The sequence below is a fragment of the Ochotona curzoniae genome, unplaced genomic scaffold (genome assembly GCF_017591425.1).
Source record: "Ochotona curzoniae isolate NIBS_2020 unplaced genomic scaffold, NIBS_Ocur_1.0 scaffold_4505, whole genome shotgun sequence".
Lineage (NCBI taxonomy): Eukaryota > Metazoa > Chordata > Mammalia > Lagomorpha > Ochotonidae > Ochotona > Ochotona curzoniae.
Genome location: NW_024467118.1, coordinates 54,607,018 through 54,627,327, shown reverse-complemented (window position 1 = coordinate 54,627,327; position 20,310 = coordinate 54,607,018). Strand labels below are relative to the sequence as shown.

At 36.7% G+C, this 20,310-nt stretch overlaps 1 protein-coding gene and 1 non-coding gene across 4 annotated transcripts in view; one reads left to right on the top strand and one right to left on the bottom strand.

Moving 5' to 3' along the window:
* SGCZ (sarcoglycan zeta) overlaps window positions 1-20,310 on the bottom strand; it is a 336,717-nt gene that overhangs the window by 94,625 nt on the left and 221,782 nt on the right. For all 3 annotated transcript variants that reach the window (XM_040966026.1, XM_040966027.1, XM_040966028.1), the window contains one exon: window positions 5,414-5,501. In XM_040966026.1, coding sequence (XP_040821960.1) covers window positions 5,414-5,501 — 88 coding nt within the window. The remainder of the gene's footprint in view (window positions 1-5,413; window positions 5,502-20,310) is intronic.
* Window positions 18,761-18,864, top strand: LOC121146908. Its single transcript, XR_005882284.1, has one exon. It is a non-coding gene; the product is annotated as a U6 spliceosomal RNA (small nuclear RNA).

The window sequence follows — 20,310 nt, the reverse complement described above, 5'->3', positions numbered from 1 at the left end:
CAACTTTAAACTCACATATTTTATGACAAATATATCTAGGCATAATCACCCATGTTTTGGCCTCTCCCCTCTATTACTGATGAGCTCAGGGGTTGTATATATATATAAATGTTTGAAAGACATACCTATCACCTTTCACAGGGAATTAGAAAATTTTATTCCTGACTTAAGTATAACCAATAAGCATGCTGTGTTTCATTATACCCACCCATAATTATCTCACATTAACTTCATGTTGGTACCTTGCTGTCAATATCCCTTGGCCAGGTATTGCCTTTGGTTTTTTTAACTTTTTTTCCAAGTCCACATGTATCAACCCTATTTTTTATTAATAGGTATGCTTTGCGTGGTATACATGAAAAATGATTTTGCTCAACAAAAGTCATGTGTGTTATCTCAAAGTGTACTACAATGATGTGATAAGATTCATCAGTTCTATTTCCCTTTGTGGCTTTCTTACCAGGAGGATCAGTGTATTTTCAGCAAGCATTTTCTGGGTTCAGTTTGGTTTTATATGATTATTGAGCTACTAAGATTTAATCTTTCTCCTTATAAATATATTTTTAAATGGATAGCACCACATTGGTGATATTATTTATGTGGATTGACTTATAGGAGAAAACAGATCAAAGGAAAGTGGTAGTTCCTTATGGGAAGGAACTTAAGTGTACTTCTATCTTATCAAACAAATATATCATTAATTTAAACATGATGGTTAGATGTGCAATTCATTAGTAGCCCTTGGAAAAGTCACACCACCAGTCGTGATGCTTCTATTCAACGGATGGCTGTCACTGCCACCTTCTGGCTTTGAGCTAGCACATAAAGAAGGAGAGCACCTCACACACTCAAAGGGGCAAGAGTCAATTCCACTACAGAGATTGCTGCAAGCGTTTTTGGTAGGTGGTGCATAACCTTTAAACTGTGGATAGGGAAGCCTGTACTAAACACAAATACTGGTTTTTAAATTTCTTATAAAAGAGATTCTTCTTTACTAGCATACTGTCAGATTTATTTAAGGCTGCCATGATACTAACCATTCAAGAATTACTAAAGAAAAATAGAAATGGGGGAAATAAAGATTGTAGTTAAGGTTTTAGAAGAATTTGGTTATATCCTTGATGTTTGAGCAATGAAACGAGGCTATTCAAGATGGGCCAATCATGCAGACAACACGTACTAGTAGTTTCAAGGAATGATTCATTTAGAAGTCTTTCTTTAAATTCACTGAGAACTATGTGAGAATTATGGTGAAACATGAGGCCCTTTTTAAAAGGTAAGAAAAATGGTTTTAAGCACATTTTCAGAACAATTACTTTCTTATGCACTTAGCCTTCATGTCTTACTTGGATGCTCACAGAAACATGGTGGAGTGGAACTTGCTACATTTACAGTATGTACCTCTCTACCCAGTTCCTCAAACTTCTTAAATGTCACTATTCAAGACTAAAATTTAATCAAGAACATTACCTAAAAAGACACTAAGAACTACAGTAACTCTACTCATGATAGAACAACTTATTCAATTTCTGTATATTTTCCTATTATGCTTTGAAGTTACAGACTGCTGACAAACAGGAAGAGGATATGCCTACTTTTTTATACGTTGCTTTATAAAACTAAATGTTTTATGATAGAAAAAGATGGCTAAGGCTTATTACAGAACAACCATTTTGTTGAAATCAACACTTAAATTTTTTAATTAGATGAAATTTATTTTCTAAAACATATGCGCTGTATTATTAATAAGCAAAAGATAGCTAACTATTGTCATGTTGCTGTGTGAAACAGCATTGTTTTTAGCAAACTCCATCAGCCTTCATTATTTCTATCAAATTTAAGATGAAAGTCTACATCAAAACTACAAAACACTTGACTTGCATTGCCCTACCTAAATGATTTTTATTCTCTGTACCACATTGCAGCAATTTAAAAAGATAGGCTTCACAAAGATGGTAGATTATTCATACCCTCACTCACATTAATGAATCAAAAGTCATGAAAAAGAGTATCATGCTCCCAACACAAATATAATCACATACCACTTTTCCACCTATTGGAAGAAGGATTGCTCTGCTAACATAGTCACTACAGATAATGGAAATGTTTGACCTGGAGATTGATTCTGAGACTTGCTTAACCACGTTCTTGTTCTGTTTTCGGAGTGTGACCTCTTGGGATGTTGTATTTGCCTTAACCACTTCTCAATGATAATCTCACTCCTCCCTTTCAGTGATAGTCAAAGAGACTAATCATTTGGAAGAAGAAATCTTCAGTTTGTTCATCTCCTCCAATATTATAAATGTTATTAAAAATCTGAATTTTAGTAGGAGTGAATTCTGATATTTTATGTTAAATTTTAACAGAAAGCCTAGAACATTTTAAGCTTCCAAGAGCTTAAGTTTCAAAATTCATTTTCGTAGAGTTTAAAAAATATTTAGATTTGGTGCTAATAATGTTGAATCTGGTGTGTGTGTGTGAATGTACATGATTTTTTTGTGTGCAGTGTTGGACTACAAACTTGATTTTTTTATGAAAGGGGTTGCCAATTTCCCAGATTACATAAAATCCTGTGTATTGAATTAGTAGGAAGGAGGGTTACAAGATGGTTACAAGAGAAGTGTATATTTGCTTTTCTGAAACATTTTTATAATTTTAAAGAATGTCCATATAGTGATTACCAAACCAAGCTCTGCTTTTCCACGTAAAATGGGATTAAAAGTTAAATATTCCAAGTCTGTTATATTGGTTGAATTGACAATATTGTTTCCTTACAGAAATTGGTAGATATTAGAATCATTTTTCAGAAAATGAAAAATACATGTAATAATTCCTCTCTATATTTTTGTTCATTTTTGGTAATCTGTAATGTTGCAAAATGAAAATCTATTTTTATTATAATCAAGAGTATGCCCTGAAACTGAAATTGTAAGAAAAAGGAAGGGAAAGAATAGGACAAAAAGGGAGAAGTTAAACCAGATTATGTCAATACATTTAAAACTGGTCTTTAACAAGAAAGCCTATAGTCCGCATTGCTCAAATCCCCTCAGTTGTCTCTTCATACTGTCTGCACTCTTGCCATCCCAGATTTTAGGTTTTCACATGACACCCTTTCTGTGGTGTTTGTGACTCAGTCCTGCAATGCAACATAATTCAGATTGTACACTTAACTACTGTAACAGAGATGCTGAGTAGCAAATCATCCCAAATTTTCACAGTGAGTTACAAATGAGTCAATACCTGTAACATAATCACCAGCAAATGCATATCAACAAACTTATGTGTACTTTAGAGATAATACAATCACCCTCATTCTTCCAGCAGGATTCCAAGTAAGTACCAATATTCCTATTCTAGAGATGAGCAAAACTGAGTCCCCAGGAGGCAAATTATTTTGTTAGAGCCCCTGCAGACACGAGTAGAGTAACTTTACCCTGTGGGGTGTGACTTTACATGTAAATGTATGATCTTGCTTGTCCTTTCTCTCTGAAACTCAGTATCAACGGTTCCTGAGGTGTCAGAAGCAAAACACCAAGAACTGTTTTTAGTTTAAACTTCACTGCAATAAGTGCCTTCCCACACAGAGAACTGCTATATGATGAATTTCTTGATTTTCAGCATTTACAACTAAGCTTTATCTCTCTTTCTCTCTCCCACCCTCCCTACCTCCCTGTTCTGCCTCATTTGGCTAAGATTAACACTGCAAAAATTCCATTTCTGAGTGTGACTGAAAGTATTAGCTCAAATCCAACATTTTTTTTTTTAAACATTTCTGCTGGTCTACATTGCCAGAAAATGCAAGCAGTATCTGATTATGCTTCATATAATCCAACAGCTGCGTGGCTGTAGAGGCTGTTAGACCACAGACATTGTGTTTGCCTGTAGATATTGGCATATACTCTCCAGGTGCTTAATTTCTACTTTGACATTTTCAGTAAGGGTTTCTGCGTCCTTCAAGAACTGAATGCAAAGCAAAGTTCTTCCTAGCTGAAGATCTCTTGATGTTAGTAAAATTATGAGACAGAAATTTTGCCAAGTTGGTTTCTGAAGGCTGTTCTGTGCAGTGCCAACATCACAATTACAAATTGATCTCAACACTAATTTAACTGCCTGAGGGTTCGTTAGAATCTGTATCCACAGTAATATTTATTTAAGGAAGTTTAAAATGTATATATTATTAACAGGTTGTGTTTACATTTATGGGATACAACAGGATATTTTGATATTTGTATATAATGTAGCATGGTTAAGTCAAGGTTCTCCAAAACCTCATTCCCTTGCAGAAAGGCCTCTTTATTAACTGAAATACTCTCATCTATCATAACATGTTATTCATATGAGTAACCGATACCTAATGACATACCTTTATGATACAAAGAATATGTAAAATAAAACAATGTATAAATAAAATTTAGCTTTACTTAAAATTCATTTACAATAAAGTATGCACTTTTTGGCTTCAGTAAATTAAATATATAAAATGGCTTATTTATCAACAAAGGAATGGATACAATCCAAATCCATGTTTATAAACACCACATTTTAATTACATAGTTTGGTATATTTTCATTCAAAATATTGGAAATATATTTACATTTTATGATTAGAATAATTTCATTAGAATAAATTCAGTCCTAAAATCATAATTTATACCTCTTGAAAGATCAGATAACTAGATGGATTTATAGATATTGATAATATATGACCTCAGTATCATAATTTCTGCACAGATTGAGCATAATAGGAAAAAATATTTAAACATATATATATATACATATCAAATCTTAATATTTTAAATGGCAACAACTGATTTTTGAATTTCTTCTCCTAAACATTGATTCAAATAATGATATTTGGTATTTTGATAACATATAAGCCTTACATTATTTATTTGAAAATAAAAATATATTTTACCAGATTAAATTTGTAGCTTTGAAGCCTATGTTAAAATTATTTCAACATTAACTTTATATGCAATGAATACATCTTAATAGTTAATGACTATGTAATGTGCACACATACATGATACCCATTGTAAACCCTGTTTTCTGAAACAAAGGATGCATGCATCTCATGATGTTTTACCACCTCTCATTCAAGAGATTAAAGTATTGTAAAGTGACTCACACTATGAAAAATTTTATTGGGAAAATGGTGTATTTTATGATCCAAAATGGTATCCAGCATATCAATATAACTCAGCTTTATAACAACACGGTGAAGAGAGTGATACTACTAAACAGAGGTAACTCAACATTTTTAAAACATTATCTCAAGTTAAAACTACTGAGTTACAATGGGATGTCCAGGAATGGATTAGGGAAATAACAGACTTACACCTTTCCAATTTAAGCAATCACAGAATTTAAAATGGAGTAAGATGACAGGAGCAATCTTCACTCCCAACACTCACCTACAGTCAGTTGTCCTGTTAACTGCCCCATGTGATTCCTTGCATTCACCGTTACATTTCTGTCAGACTGTAAGACCAGTGGACTATCCTGGGAAACACGCATAAAAGAAATAAATCAAATGGATAATACAAGTGCACTGAAAACATTAAACTATACAGTATTTGGATATTACCAGATTTTATTTCTTTGTTTTAAATTTTGTCATTAAATAACTCAAACATTGTTTCAACAATATATACACATACATATATACATACATATATGGGTGTCTCTACATTTGGGAAATGTTTATTTTCAAGAGTGGGCATAAACTAATTCATGGAAGCATTTCCAATTCTGCTGATTCTTGTATGCTAAGTCTTGGTGTTGCTACTTTCCTCTCTTTCATTGGTTTATGACTTGTCTGTGCAGTCTTTCTGGATCCTATGCTAGATTTCCCTTTAAAATATGACTTTTAACTCTCAGAGCCAGTTTGTAAATGACACTTCCTCAAATAGCCTTCTCTCATCACTGTAACTACAGATTCACTTAATACTCAAACTCCCTATCTCAATTTATTTTCTTTAAAGTGCTTATCACACAGCAAATTAATTTTCCCATAGATGTGTCTACTATTTTGGTGTGTTATTTGTTATTTCTTTTTTTACTTGATTGTGTCATAAAAGGAAATATTCAGGAACAGGGACCATGGTGGTCACAGATACATATTGTCACTCCCAAAACTTACCTTACTGCTGAAGCATTTACTGACTGTATACTTCTGCACTACGAAATTGCTGGCACCTTGTTTAGCTACCTCACATTCAGCAAATCACATAAAGGATTGTTCGGGAATATGCATAGAAATACAGCAGCTGATACGGCACATCAAGTTAAGCCGCCATCTGAGATGCTGAGCACTGATACAAGCACTGGTTACACCATTGCTGATCCAGCTCCCTGACAATGTGCTCAGAAAAACAGAAACTGATCCAGGTATCTGAGCCTCTGACACTTATGTGGGAGACCTGGATGGAGCGTTCTGAGGCCTTGATTTAGGCCCAGCTCCGGCAGTTGCCACCGTTTCCACAACTAATCAGTGGCTAGTGTGTGCTCTCCCTCTCTCTGCCATTGAAATAAATACTCTTTTAAAAATACAAAACAAGGCCTATATAATGACTAGTTAGGTAATCGATTTTCTTTTAGGAAATAGCCTCGGGCTTAACGTTGACTTTTATTACCAATTTAGCCTTTAACAGTAAAATATTTATAGTTAATTGAAAGATGATGTCACTGGTTTAAGATTACTTGTATTTTGTCACTGGTGTAAGATTATAAGTTTCCCTGTATTCTTTGCTACCACTTTAGATGGGTGACCTACAATGGCCACATTATCCTCATGATGATCTACATGTTAATATAATCCTTCATAAATTTTTCATTCATTCACTCAAACATTCTGTAAGCACTCTATGTTAAAATTGTGGCATTCTAGAGCTTGAAACAGTTCTATGATTAAAATATAGGATACAGCCTGTCCTTTGAACCAAGTAGCATTAAGTGGAATATACAGAACAGTGAAGTCTTTTGAGTTTAAGCTGTTTAAGCTGAATTTTGATTGAATATATGCTCATGTATTCCAGTATTTTCATGATAAAACATAATCACTTAGAATTTTTATAAACCACAAGGTAGTATGTTCCATTTGGTATGATACATATTAAGTCCAAATAGTACTTTAGGTATTACACATATTCTCATAGGTTAACTGTATAACGGAGATCAGTATGCTGGGAAGTGAAGAGAAAAGGAAGGGAAGATGGATGGGGAAATCCCGATAGCTATAAAATCGTATCATGGAAAAAGTAATAGAAAACAATAAAGTTATGTAACATACAGGTACCTCATTATGAGTGTTATTGCCTTGATTTATTAAAATGAAAGAAAAGCTTATCTCAAAATGCAGTATAACTATTTTAATTAACAAAGAAATAAACTTGGGAGAATTATAAGTTTAAATAATTTGTTCCATGTCTACAACATTTGTGTCTACATTTATTCTAACCATGGTGTCTTGCTAATGCTCACTCACTGGCAACTTTTATTTAAATTACTCCACTAAATTTCTACAACGAATGCACAGGAAATTTTTACTGCAATAGCAAAGTAAACCCTTTACTTACTAAAACTATAAACACATAGTTATCAGAAGAAGTGCGCAATCGACACTCCATTCATAGGAATATCAATGTAGTAATATGCTACTTTGGTTTGTGAAATGCAGTAGGTAAACTACAACAGAACCAAAAACATTTTTGATCATCAAAATGCAATACATGTAGAAGATAATTTCCACTAGAAAATAATACAATTATTTGCTATATTTTATCTTTAGGAATTGGAATTACTTATCTTGAATTCTGAACCTGACAAATAATCTTTTATCTGTTATCAACAAAACACTAATTAAAATGCTACAAAATGTAACTATATAATGAAAAAGTTAATAGCCAATATTTCGGTTACTTAAAGGAGACACAATGCTAAGCAATTTACAGATTTTAAATTAAAAAAAAAACACTTTTTAATTCAGAATTAATACCACTAAACTACCTTTTAGCTAAAATGAGTGACACTTATTAGATGCTTTCCTAAACTAAGACTTGAAAACATCCAATGTTTTCCATCTTCTTTTTTTGTTCAAGGGATTCTATATAGGAATGACCACCAATATTTTATTGCTTTTCTGCATTTTATGCTATTTACAACACTTAGTGGCACCTAATCAGTGCCAAGGACTGCTCTAAGTGCTGTGAATCTTTGAGTTCATGCTGTTTGGACATTTACAATAAAACCACCCATGACAAGTCAAGACTATAAAACACATAGGTCATAGCGTAGCCTTTGCTCTTAGGCCCTTTAAACATTTTACAGAATCCTCACTATTATGGTACTTTACTAATATTAGTGCTTGGTACCACCAATCTTGCTTATAAATGAAGATACTGTGTCACAGAGAATTTAAAGCATTTACATAAATTACACATCTAATTCATGACAGGAATGATATTGGATCCCAGCAATCTGAGTCAAGACTCTGTCATCCTTCCCTCTCTTTTTTATTGTTGTTTTAATTTTCCATGATACAGTTTTGTAGATACAGGGTTTCCCCTCTCCATCTTCCCTTCTCTCCCTATTTCCACACTTACAACTATTTCCCTCCATATTTCAATAGCATAGTCCTTCAGCAATAGTCACAAGTCCAACATTCTGCTATTTAAGGATATCATAGAACTGTAGGTACAGGCAATAGTGGGAAATTCAGCATCATACTGTCATCCTAATTGACAGCTTCACTGGAAGTCCTTTTATTCCGGATGAGAGGTGCCTAATGTAACACAGATTTACTTCCTGGTATGCTCGTCTCCATTATATAGTTAATCTCTGAGAACATGTCTTTCAAGCAAATAATGCACAGCTGAAAACAAGTACATATACTACATTAAATATACAAACTCCTGTCTGCCATAATTCCAGTTGCAGCGACACAGTTTGGCTCATTTTTGTTTCCTGAGTTCTCATGTCCTGTGTCCACACATCTTGGTCAGTGTCACCTGTCAAGCTACCCTATCCATTGAGAGTTAATTCACTTCTTGGTTCTCAATCCTCAGTCCTTACTACTGCCATTCTTGGTACTTCTTGAAAGTTATTTTGCTTTGTTTAGCATTAATATTTCATACATTGGAATTGTACATTCATGGGACTATTGTTCACTGGACACAGTATGGTATTTCTCTTTTCCCATGTAAGCTACAGAAAATAGAGCCTGTACCATGTTTGACATAACAGTTCATGTTCCATAAATGCATGTTTAGTGGGTGAAGTGAGCTGAGCTAATTTATAACACTATGTCCCTGGGCTATTTCACATGTCTGCTGGATTTGTTTTCAGGTCAGCTGAAACATATTAAGTTCTTGCTGTTTCTCTTTAGTCTCTGTTCTCTCCCTCTCTTTCCACCACTTCCGAACAAGTAATCTGAAATCTCTTTAAATAGATCAAGCAATGTCACATTATGATATGATTTATATTCATCATTTGCAGCTCAAGGCAGCTAGTTCATTCCTTTCCTTAAGAATTTGACCCACTTAGAGATTCCAAAAAGAAGGTAATTTTAAACTTCCTCAGTTAATAAAAGATTACTTGAAGCTTCATTTCCTTCAGAATGAACAAGCATTTAATTATTGAGATTTTTATTTTAAAACTAAATGTGTTGATTATAAAAAGGAAGACTTTTAGAGCTGTTAGTCTTTCGCTAAATCCCAGTGTTCTTATTTTTAACTTGAAGGGGAACTAGTGCAATAAAGAGATAGTATTGATTCATCATCAACCAATATACATTTGTACTCTGCAGTTTTTAAAGACTTCTGCCCTTGGATGCAATTTGGTTTAAATTACTTATTCATGCAGGCAAGATCAGGAGTATCTGGATTTTCCAAGTGTTGAGATTGTCTTTATGGCTTCTGCCTGGTTGTTGAAAGTGCTACAGTCATCATAGCTGACTAGCCATGCTCCAACTTGTGTCTCTTATTCCAGTTACTACAGATGAGTATGTATCCAGAAGGGTGCAACAAGTTTTACACTAGACCTTTTATTTGCAGGGATTCTTTGGTCTGCTGTCACGTCTTGTATTATCCAATATGCTATAATTCAACATTTAACCCAGGAAATGGATGCTTTCAGGACCCATATCTTAAAAGGCAGAATATTCTATGCAGCTAACCTAATAATGATCAGACCAGTGATGAATTTCTACTGCTTTAATGAGATTATATAGCCCATAATTTCCAGAAAAGCTCTTCTTCCTTTGAGACTGTTTTGTAAACTCTTGTCACTTCCTTTAGGTGAGCAGTTTCCAATTTTCCTCTCCAGCTGCCCCTTTAACCTTTCCTATGACTGACCTGCCCCTTACAGTAATCTCGGAGTGGTAGATATCAAAGTTGGTAGCTATCTAAGACTAATAATTATACAAAGCTTTGTCCACTGGAAGCTCCACCAGCACGAGCTGTAACTGGTGGCTGACTGGGCCAGGCCAGGCTATAGCATCCACTGGCAAATGCCAAGATTACATGGGCCATGCCAGACTGGGATGCAGCATCCACCAACACATGCCAAACCTGTGTGGCAAGGGGTGCAAGACTGGTAGGGGAGTAATGGGAACTCCCCTGCTGGGCCACTGTTCTTGCTGGTGAGCATGAGAGCTGGGACTATGGGCAGACCAACATGGGCAGTTCTATATCACCTTTAGGCCTGCTTGTGACTGGGTTAGGGGGTTGGGGGCTAGGCTGGGCTGACTATTCATTGGTGCAGGTATAAGCCAGTATAAGGGAAGGAAAGTTGGGCTTTGTCACAGCAGCAGCTAGCCAGTGCTGGGACTCAGGGCAATTCCTGTCAATCTGGACTGCAGAACCACATGCGGAGCACAAGAACTGGGACTGAAAATTGGTCCAGTAGGAAAACTGTAGGCACCTCTCTGATGGGCTACAACTCCCACTGTTAAGCTTGAGGGCTGGGGGCAGGCTTGGCTGGACAGATAGTGGCACCTGCTGGCATGAGTGTGGGCTGGAGGGTGAAGTTGGTTGAGTTCAATTAAGCTTCAGTGTCCAGTGATGTATACAAGATCTGCATAGGATATGGGACAGATCAGACCAGTCCACTGCACATGCTGACAGGCACAGGAACCAGGGCTGTGGGGCCGGAAAAATGCATGTCAAAGTGGATTGTTCTGACTGGGATGCAGCTTCCAATGGTGTATAGTGAGGGCTGGGCTAGGTCACTGCACCCATTGGTTTACATAAGAGATAGGGATGAAGATAGATCTGACCCAACAATTGCAACTAATAGTGTGTAGGATGATGTGGGTGAAAGAATTAATAAAACCCATGTGCAAGCATGCACACACAAGAATTAGGTCTGCAATTACCTCAAATGAAATTTCTGACAGAGTCCCAACAAACTAAACTGCTCAACTCAGAACTATGCATGGGGAGAGTGGCAGGACTTCTTGTCTGACGGTGGAGTGCTTATGTCAAAGTTGGGCCTTCTCAGAGGCTTAGATGGCACAATGGACAGTATGCCCATATGACATAGCATTGCAGCCTGTGGAGGACATCTGGTAACACGGCAGAGGAAGGAGGCAGAAAAAAAAATTGCTCAACTACTCCAGTGAAGCCTGACAGCAAATTTCTGGGTGAATGGAGACTCTGAGGTATACTATGTCAACCAGTAGTCCTTCGAAGGATCTCCCCTTTATTGGGTCAGTGAGATTGACAATATTTTATAACTATTGCGCAGGATCCTTGGAGGATGCTCCACATCTGGGACCTTGGGTTAATATTGGATGGCCACTCCTCATCCCCTAATACTGAGGCAGTCAGGAGACTGGTGAGGCTTCTCCCCTTGTATCTTTCCTTCTCCCAGAAGCAGGATGAAGAATAAGAAAATGTGGAAACAATGGTTTCACCCACTTTCCCCTGATCCTTGTCCATTCCCACCCTAACTATGTAAACACCATTAAATATAAAATTAAAAAAAACTTTGCTCACTTCCTTTATAGCTTCTTTATTTTTGAAGTATTACATTCAGAGACCACTGTAAAAAAGATGAGATTTTTAAAACACTTGTGTATAATTATAATTTAGATGATGATAGCGATGATGACGACAAGGATGGATGACAAGAAAAGAAGGATCTTGCACTCTGCATGTGGTTCTGCAGTCCAGATTGACAGGAATTGCCCTGAGTCTCAGCACTGGCTAGCTGCTGCTGTGACAAAGCCCAACTTTCCTTCCCTTATACTGGCTTATACCTGCACCAATGAATAGTCAGCCCAGCCTAGCCCCCAACCCCCTAACCCAGTCACAAGCAGGCCTAAAGGTGATATAGAACTGCCCATGTTGGTCTGCCCATAGTCCCAGCTCTCATGCTCCTCCTGCTCACCAGCAAGAACAGTGGCCCAGCAGGGGAGTTCCCACAGCTACCCTACTGGGCTCACACTCCCAGATCTCACACGTGCTGGTAGAGGCTGCATCCCAGTCTGGCATGGCCCATGTGACCTTGGCATTTGCCAGTGGGTGCTATAGCCTGGCCTGGCCCAGTCTGTCCCAATCCAGCTCATGCTGGCAAGTGCTGCCACCCAACCTTGCACAGTCCGCCCCCACTCCTGGCCCAAAGTGAACACTGATACAGCAGCCTGACCAGTACTGTCCCACACTCCATTCTGGTGCCCAGATCTGCCACTGGGTGTTACAAACTGGCCCAGCCTGGCCTGTCCCTAGACCTGATCAACATGTATGCTTGAGGGTATGCTCAACATAGACTGGTCTGGGCTGCTGTTAGCTTGCTTTCTGGAACTCACCTGCAGGGTCTGTGCCCTGACAAACATGTTCTAGAAGCTCCTCTATGGAGAAGAGGCAGATCTCGTGCGCAGTAATGGGTCCTTGGCCAAGGCTGTCTTAGTCTACCTCCTGACCTGACAGGAACAGTGTTCTTGGTCAACTGGCCCACATCCAATCCAGTTCTTACTGTCACAGCCCAGCCACACCTGGTCCACACCCTGATGTAGCTCTTATGTGACCCAGTGGGAGCTGAAACCTAGCCGAACCCATTCTACATTCACTCTGGCTCTCACGAACACCTGGCTTCTGGCATTGACTGGCCCAGTGTGGCCTCACAGATATCTGGGAAGTGAATCAGCAGATGGAAGCTCTTTCTCTCTGTCCCCTTTAAAACTCTCCCTTTAAAATTAAAATATTTTCTAAATGACAACATATTTAAGCCATAAATTAATCTTATGATGCATGCATTTGTCTAGAAACTTCTCAACTGAGGCGGGAAAAGAACAAAGCATTTTAGAAAAGCATCTTTGGGGTTAGTTTTCATTAAAAATATTTGTGTTAATTATGTTTCTACTGCTCAAAATTTTTCTTAATTTCCCTTAAAATGTCAGGCATATATGAAGAGCTTCAAGTAAGTGAAAACTTTGCAGTTGACCTTATGTGTGTTTCAATGCTGTTATTTAATTGGTGTAAAATCAGATGATGAATGAGATAAGAAACTTTCTCTGATAATGAAAAAGTATAGTAATGAAAAACTAATAAAATACTTACAAATTGGCATCACAGTTATGTCACTTGTAATATTTAATTTTATGTGTAAATTTGACTATGTATTAGGGACTCCAGATATCTCATTGGACATGGTTTGGACCTACCAGCAACACTATTTTTCACTGGATTTAAACTAGCAGATATAATAAAGTAACACAAGCCCAATGAGACTTTTACTCACTGATGGCTTGAATAGGGCCAATAAGGAGCTCAGCAGAGAATTTTCTTAGGAGATAATTTTTCTTGCTTGATTTCAAAATGACACATTAGTTTTGTCCTATCTTTGTACTCAGACTTGCACGGAAATTCTACCATTGGTTTTTCTTATTTTGAGGCCTTCAGATTCAGGTTGGAACTCTACTATTAATGTCCTTGGGGCTGCAAATTTCTGGATACATGTCCTGGGACTGATCCTGTTCCAGAGTTCCATGACCTGATTCCTCATAATTACAAGGAATAAAATAAGATAGATATTAGATCTACCTCTCTTGAGAATGCAGGCTAATGTAGTGTGCATATTATGAAATGAGTATGGCAAAAAAAAAACAAGTAGTCAGGAACAAGAAAATACCACATGTGATAACTGTGTTAGTATGTGATACTATCTATGATTTTATATTCCTTGAAGTTTTTCTCTAGCTGTGGTTACAGCTGTGCTACTTCTCAAAGCCAGCTGTGCACAAAATAATTAAGAACTATCCCTCTTTTAAAGTTGCATAATCATTACTTTGAAGATATTTGGATATTCTTATCATTTTCTCTCTCACTTCAATCAATAGTCGGGAGAGATATTCTTTTTTTTTTTTTAAAGATTTATTTTTATTATTTTTTTATTGGAAAGGCGGATATACAGAGAGGAGAGACAGAGAGGAAGATCTTCCGTCCGATGATTCACTCCCCAAGTGAGCGCAACGGGCCGATACTATGCCGATCCGAAGCCAGGAGCCTCTTCCGGGTCTCCCACGCGGGTGCAGGTTCCCAAAGCTTTGGGCTGTCCTCGACTGCTTTCCCAGGCCACAGGCAGGGAGCTGGAAGGGAAGCGGGGCTGCCGGGATTAGAACCGGCGCCCATATGGGATCCCGGGCGTGCAAGGCGAGGACGTTTAACCACTTGCGCCACCGCGCCGGGCCCGGGAGAGATATTCTTAAGATTACTTTTTCAAAAGAGTAAAACTCTTTCAATTTTCTTTGTAATGATGTAAGATACACTACTCCTAAAAGATTCCTTATGGGAAAATCTAATGATGAAAAGATTTGTACCAGAATAAATACAAAGCTAATTATAATGATAACTATACCAAAGCAGTAACTAATGTGCCTGAAGTCAGCAAACATTCAGATACGTCAAACAGAACAGCACATGGAGTGTTTAGGAGATTTTCGGTGTTAGAATCCCTAGCGTGCACACAAGCCAGCTGAAGGCAACTAACAGTCTCCAAGGGATGCCCATGTTTCTGGGACACACATGACACTACGAGTTGTCTGGTCTGAAACCTCAGGCTGAAGAGCCAAGTTGGAGAAAGGTTTTCTGAAGGGGGCTTCCTGACATGAGCTTCTGAATTTAGAATGTGGCTAAATGCACAAAGTCAAAAATTTCAATGGTGTCTAAAAATTAATTATGAAATACTTCCAATGTCATGTCAACACTGTGCTAAACCTATAAATCTGCAAATCTCAATGATTTGTCATTCAGCTTCTAATTTTATGGAAAAGATGGCTTACACAAATGTGACTACATTTTCTTATACACAGAACAGATTTGGGATTTTTTAATATTTTAGATAGGAATGAACATATAACCAAGTTGTGCTCTGTGAAATATGGGTGAGAGGGATATGGGACATTTGTACACCTCAGCAACCTTCTTTTTTATTCTAAAAGTATACTATTTTTCTTCATGATCTCCTTATTAAATTCTACATAATCAATTCTTTCAGCAATTTATGCTAAAGCTTGTTGTTTCCATTTACTTACTATAATCCTTTAGTTTAGACACTAAAATTATATAAATAAGGCTTTTTTATCTCTCTGCTCCTGAATTAAAAACTGAAGTAGAAAGGCATAATCTGTATGAGTTTAAATGTATGCATTTTTAAAAGCTTTACCATTTTACCTTAGTTTTTTTAAAATCCTATCTTGGTTATTATTTATATTTTTCTAAATTTTTGTATTACCATATTTATGAATGCCGTATCAATAGAAATATAAAATAGTATAATCTATGCATATTATCATATCTAATCATAAAGATTGTAATATTATTAATATCAACCATGCTGAAAGTATTGACCTGTAAATAGACACACATCAAGGTAGATTGAAACACATGTAATAATTCAAAATTCATGCAGAGGCAGTTTTCTCTGCTATCTTTTAAAAGCTGAAATGATAGGATAGTTTCATGCTCAAACTCTGCATTTAGCTACACAACAGCTACATTAATTAGGCTGCGTTATATAAAAGAAACAAAATTATTTACTAGATTATATTATAGTTTCAGGCTTTTTTCCTTTTATTCTATTAAAAATCACATGAAATAATCCTTTGCACATCTAAATGTTGCTGTATAAATAGGCTGTCTCCCCTTTATGTTCATAATAGAAATGAAAAGTAACAAATGAAATGTTCTTGTAAGGAACGAAGGATACTTTTTCCTTCTGCTTTCCTTTCTGGGGACCTTAAATATACACACCATTAATCACTGTGCTGGCGTATTTCCTTAACAGAGGGCACTGTATTAGCATCTTGCACTGTGAATTCTACAAACACCCTGTACTATCCTCACCTCCTGGGGGATCCTCTGACCTATCGGAGGATTCCTAGAACAACGTCAAAAGTCACACTTCAAAAGGCAGTTCAGAACTCCAGATTAGTTCTAGCAATTCATCTGACCTCTCCAAGAGCTCAGGTTCCTCAGGAGCTTAAAAAGCAGAGCAGGAATGTCAGTCGGCTGCTGCTTCTGCTCCTTCCAGTAAAATAAGTGTTGAGACCTTACTAACTGATTTAAACAATCCAAAATGTATCTAAATGCTGTCATACTAAGTTCAAATAAAATGCCTTAGGGATAATATAAGTTAATATCAACAAATTTTTTTCTGGATCATTGTAATATTTTCTATGGTTAGTTCAGCTGCAGGTGAGGAAAACACATTCGCGACATTTCGCATGTGGTAAGGTGTTTCAGACAAACTTTCATGACCTTGGCATGCAGCATGACAGAAATAAATGAGTAATAGGTTCGTTTATACAGAAACTACTCAGAGTCCTTGCCTTCCTTCTTTATGCTAGAAACCTAGTTTCTAAATATAATTAGACATACTAAATTATACATTATAAATGTAAAGGCCAAAAGCAGAATTTTAACCTTACAGAATGGCCAAAAAGCAGGCTAGCCATCATAATGTCATATACTTGGCGTGGTTTTTCCTTTTGATTCCAAAAAGCATTACAAGCCATTCTTCAGCTATGTCTGTCATGAACAATAAATATTTAGCAGAGAAATTTAAAAATGTTTTAGGGAGATAGAAACACTATTTTCCCTGATTTTGCCCAACCCTAACTTTAATCCATTATACTACTTATCAGATTATCACACTATACCCTATAAATACATGCTAACTAAAAAAACTAATATAGGATATAGATACTTAGCCTCTTGTAATCTCTATAATATGCATTTGAAATGTTGTATTTTATAACACAAATCCTATTCCAATTTGAATGTGTCTTTAAAGAAACAGAAATAGGAGGGGATATGAACAAATATGCAATGACTGTGTGACTAAACCTTCACCACATCAGGATCCCATATAGGCACAGGTTCATGTCCTAATTGCTCCAGTTTCATCCAGTTCCATGTTTGTGGCTTGGAAAAGCAGTGGAGGATGGCCCAAAGCGTTGGAACCCTGAATCTGTGTGGGAGACCTGGAACAAGCTCCTGGTTCAGATTGGCTTAGTTCTGGTCATTGTGGCCACTGCTGGAATTAACCAGCATATGGATAATCTTTCTGTATTTCCTTCTCTTGGCAAATCTGACTTTTCAAGAAAAATAAATCTGTTTCTTTTTAAAGCACACATGATTTTTAAATGTGAAATTTAACTGCATTTTTAATTCTCTGATATCTTGTCAAATAGTTTAATTCCTTGCCTTTATTTTATATGGGCCTAAACTGGTTCCCAGAACTAGTAATATGATCATTGTAAAATACCGAAAGAGAAGGACCCTTGTCTAAACAACTATTTAATCTATTTCTACTTCATAAACATGGTCTACTTTTTTTACAGGGGCCAAAGTATACCTTATGGTAAAAATTTATTTGAAATATAAATTTATATACATCATCAATAATTTACTACTAAAGGTCTATAATGGATTTTCCTTCATAATGAGGTTTACAGAACATGTTGTTCTTTAGCCTCTGCAAAACAATGCAAATGTTCATCTGGGTCAATGCCAAGAATAATCCATTTGAGCTAAGCAGATGTTTATAGCTATTCTTATATTTGGATAAATGGAAGTAAACATAATGTTGAGAATACTAGCATAGAAATTTAATGCTGAAAAAGAATAAGGAACTTGCCTTAAGTTAGGCTCACACTTTAGATGATAATCTCCAAATATGGCTGAACAAAATATTGAGATTCCTAATGAGGATATGGGAAGCATATATTAAAAGCTGACTGGGAATATTAACTGTCAGAGGACAAATGGCAGAAAAAAAATGAAAGCCTAAAGACATTGAATTTTCAAAGCAAAACATTCCTATACAATATGATACTCTTGAAAAATAAAGCTGTAGATTAGCTGTGGCAAAGTCCTTTCTAAGTAACTCAGAAACGACAAAGAGGCACCCACTAAAAGGGGTGCCATCTGCGATGTTACTCCTTGAGTGCTCGATGGGTATTGATTAGGCAACAACTGCAGTAAAACCTCTACGAGAGATCAAGAACGAGAGAGAAAAAAACACAGAGAAACTTCATGCACGTGTTCACTGCACTATGACGCTGGACTGTGGGGATACCAATAAAGCAAACCTATCTATTAATACTTAAGGTCTTATATTTTTGTAAAATAAGAATGCAGTAGCATGGGATAAAAATTACATGACTGTTTATGCTTTATGATGTTCTGCATAAACATCAAAGCGATTCACTTAACATGAACAGTTCTGGTTAGGAAACATTTTCAAGTTATACTTGTTTCATGCTCACTTCAGCAGCACATATACTAAAATTGGAATGATACGGAGAAGATTAGCATGGCCACTGCACAAAGATATATTTATTTCACATACTAAAAGCCATGTGGGACATATTACAAGGCAGTTATAATCAAAACATCTTGGTGCTGGCACAAAACCATACATCTACAATCAATTCATCTTAGACAAAGGGGGCTGGAAATACACCCTGACTAAATGAAAGTCTCTTCCAGAAACAGCAATGGGAAAATTGATCTATGTGTGTCGAAGTATGACACAGATCCTCTAAAGGAAACCTTGTACAAAAACCAACTTAAAATGGATCAAGATTCTAAATCTATGACCTGAAACCATCAAACAACAAGAAGTAAACATCTTGGATATTCTGCAAGACACTGTATTTGCAAAGTTTCTTAGAAAAAAAAATCAGTGAAGAAACAGACAATGAAGACAAAAATAGGCAAGTTGGATTATATCAGTTTAAGAAACAAGGGAAAGTCTCAACACAACTGAGAGGCAACTGACAGAATGAGAGCATGAATGTATGTGCAAACTGTGAACCTGGTTAAGTATTAATACCAGGAACTAAAAAGAGTTCAAGAAACTCAACATGAATAGCAAAACTGAGGTAAGAAATGGGGAAAGGAATAGAGACATAATTTTCTGGGCCTGACACCATACCCTAGTGGCTAAAGTCCTCATCTTGTATGTGCTAGGATCCCATATGGGCGCCAGTTCTAATCCCAGCAGCTCCACTTCCCATCCAGCTCCCTGCTTGTGGCCTGGGAAAGCAGTCCAGGACAGCCCAAAGCCTTGGGACCCTGCACCCACATGGGAGACCCAAAAGGATTTTCTGGCTCTGGCTTCAGATCGGCACAGCACCGGCCATTGCAGTCACTTGGGGAGTGATTCATCAGACAGGAGATCTTCCTCTCTTTCCTCCTCTCTATACATCTGTCTTTCCAATAAAAATAAATGAATCCTAAAAAAAACCCTACAAATATTATGTTTACTCTGAGTTGTGGTAGCTAAGATAGACTATTTTAAAAGATGTATAAAAGCAAAATGGCCATTCTTGAATAAGATTGCCAATTTAACCCTTGTTTTTATACATTTTACCTGTTAGAAGCTATGATTTGTGGTGAATTAATCCTGTAAACACACAATGAATTGAAATTGTGTCTTATCACAAACAAATGAAGAGAAAAGTCTTGGAGGGATATGAGTGGGGAGCAGAGAAAGGGAAGTGGTGTTGTCTTGGAACTGTACCTATGTATTAATAAACATTTTAATCCATACTGTTTGCCTTTTCTCAATCTGAAACATCTCAGCCAATTCCAAGCTTCAAGAAAAACAGAAATAAGTATTACAAAATGTAGAAGGACATTCAGAATTTTTGCTAATAGCCAGTTGAGTCTCCTCTGAAGGAACCAGGAGCACCTGATAAGGAAATGAATGAGCAGGATACATCCTGGTTCACAAGTTTAGATAAATAACCTGCGAGAGGAAGTAGCTGTATTTTGGGGAACTGTACCTTGTTGTTGACATGTAA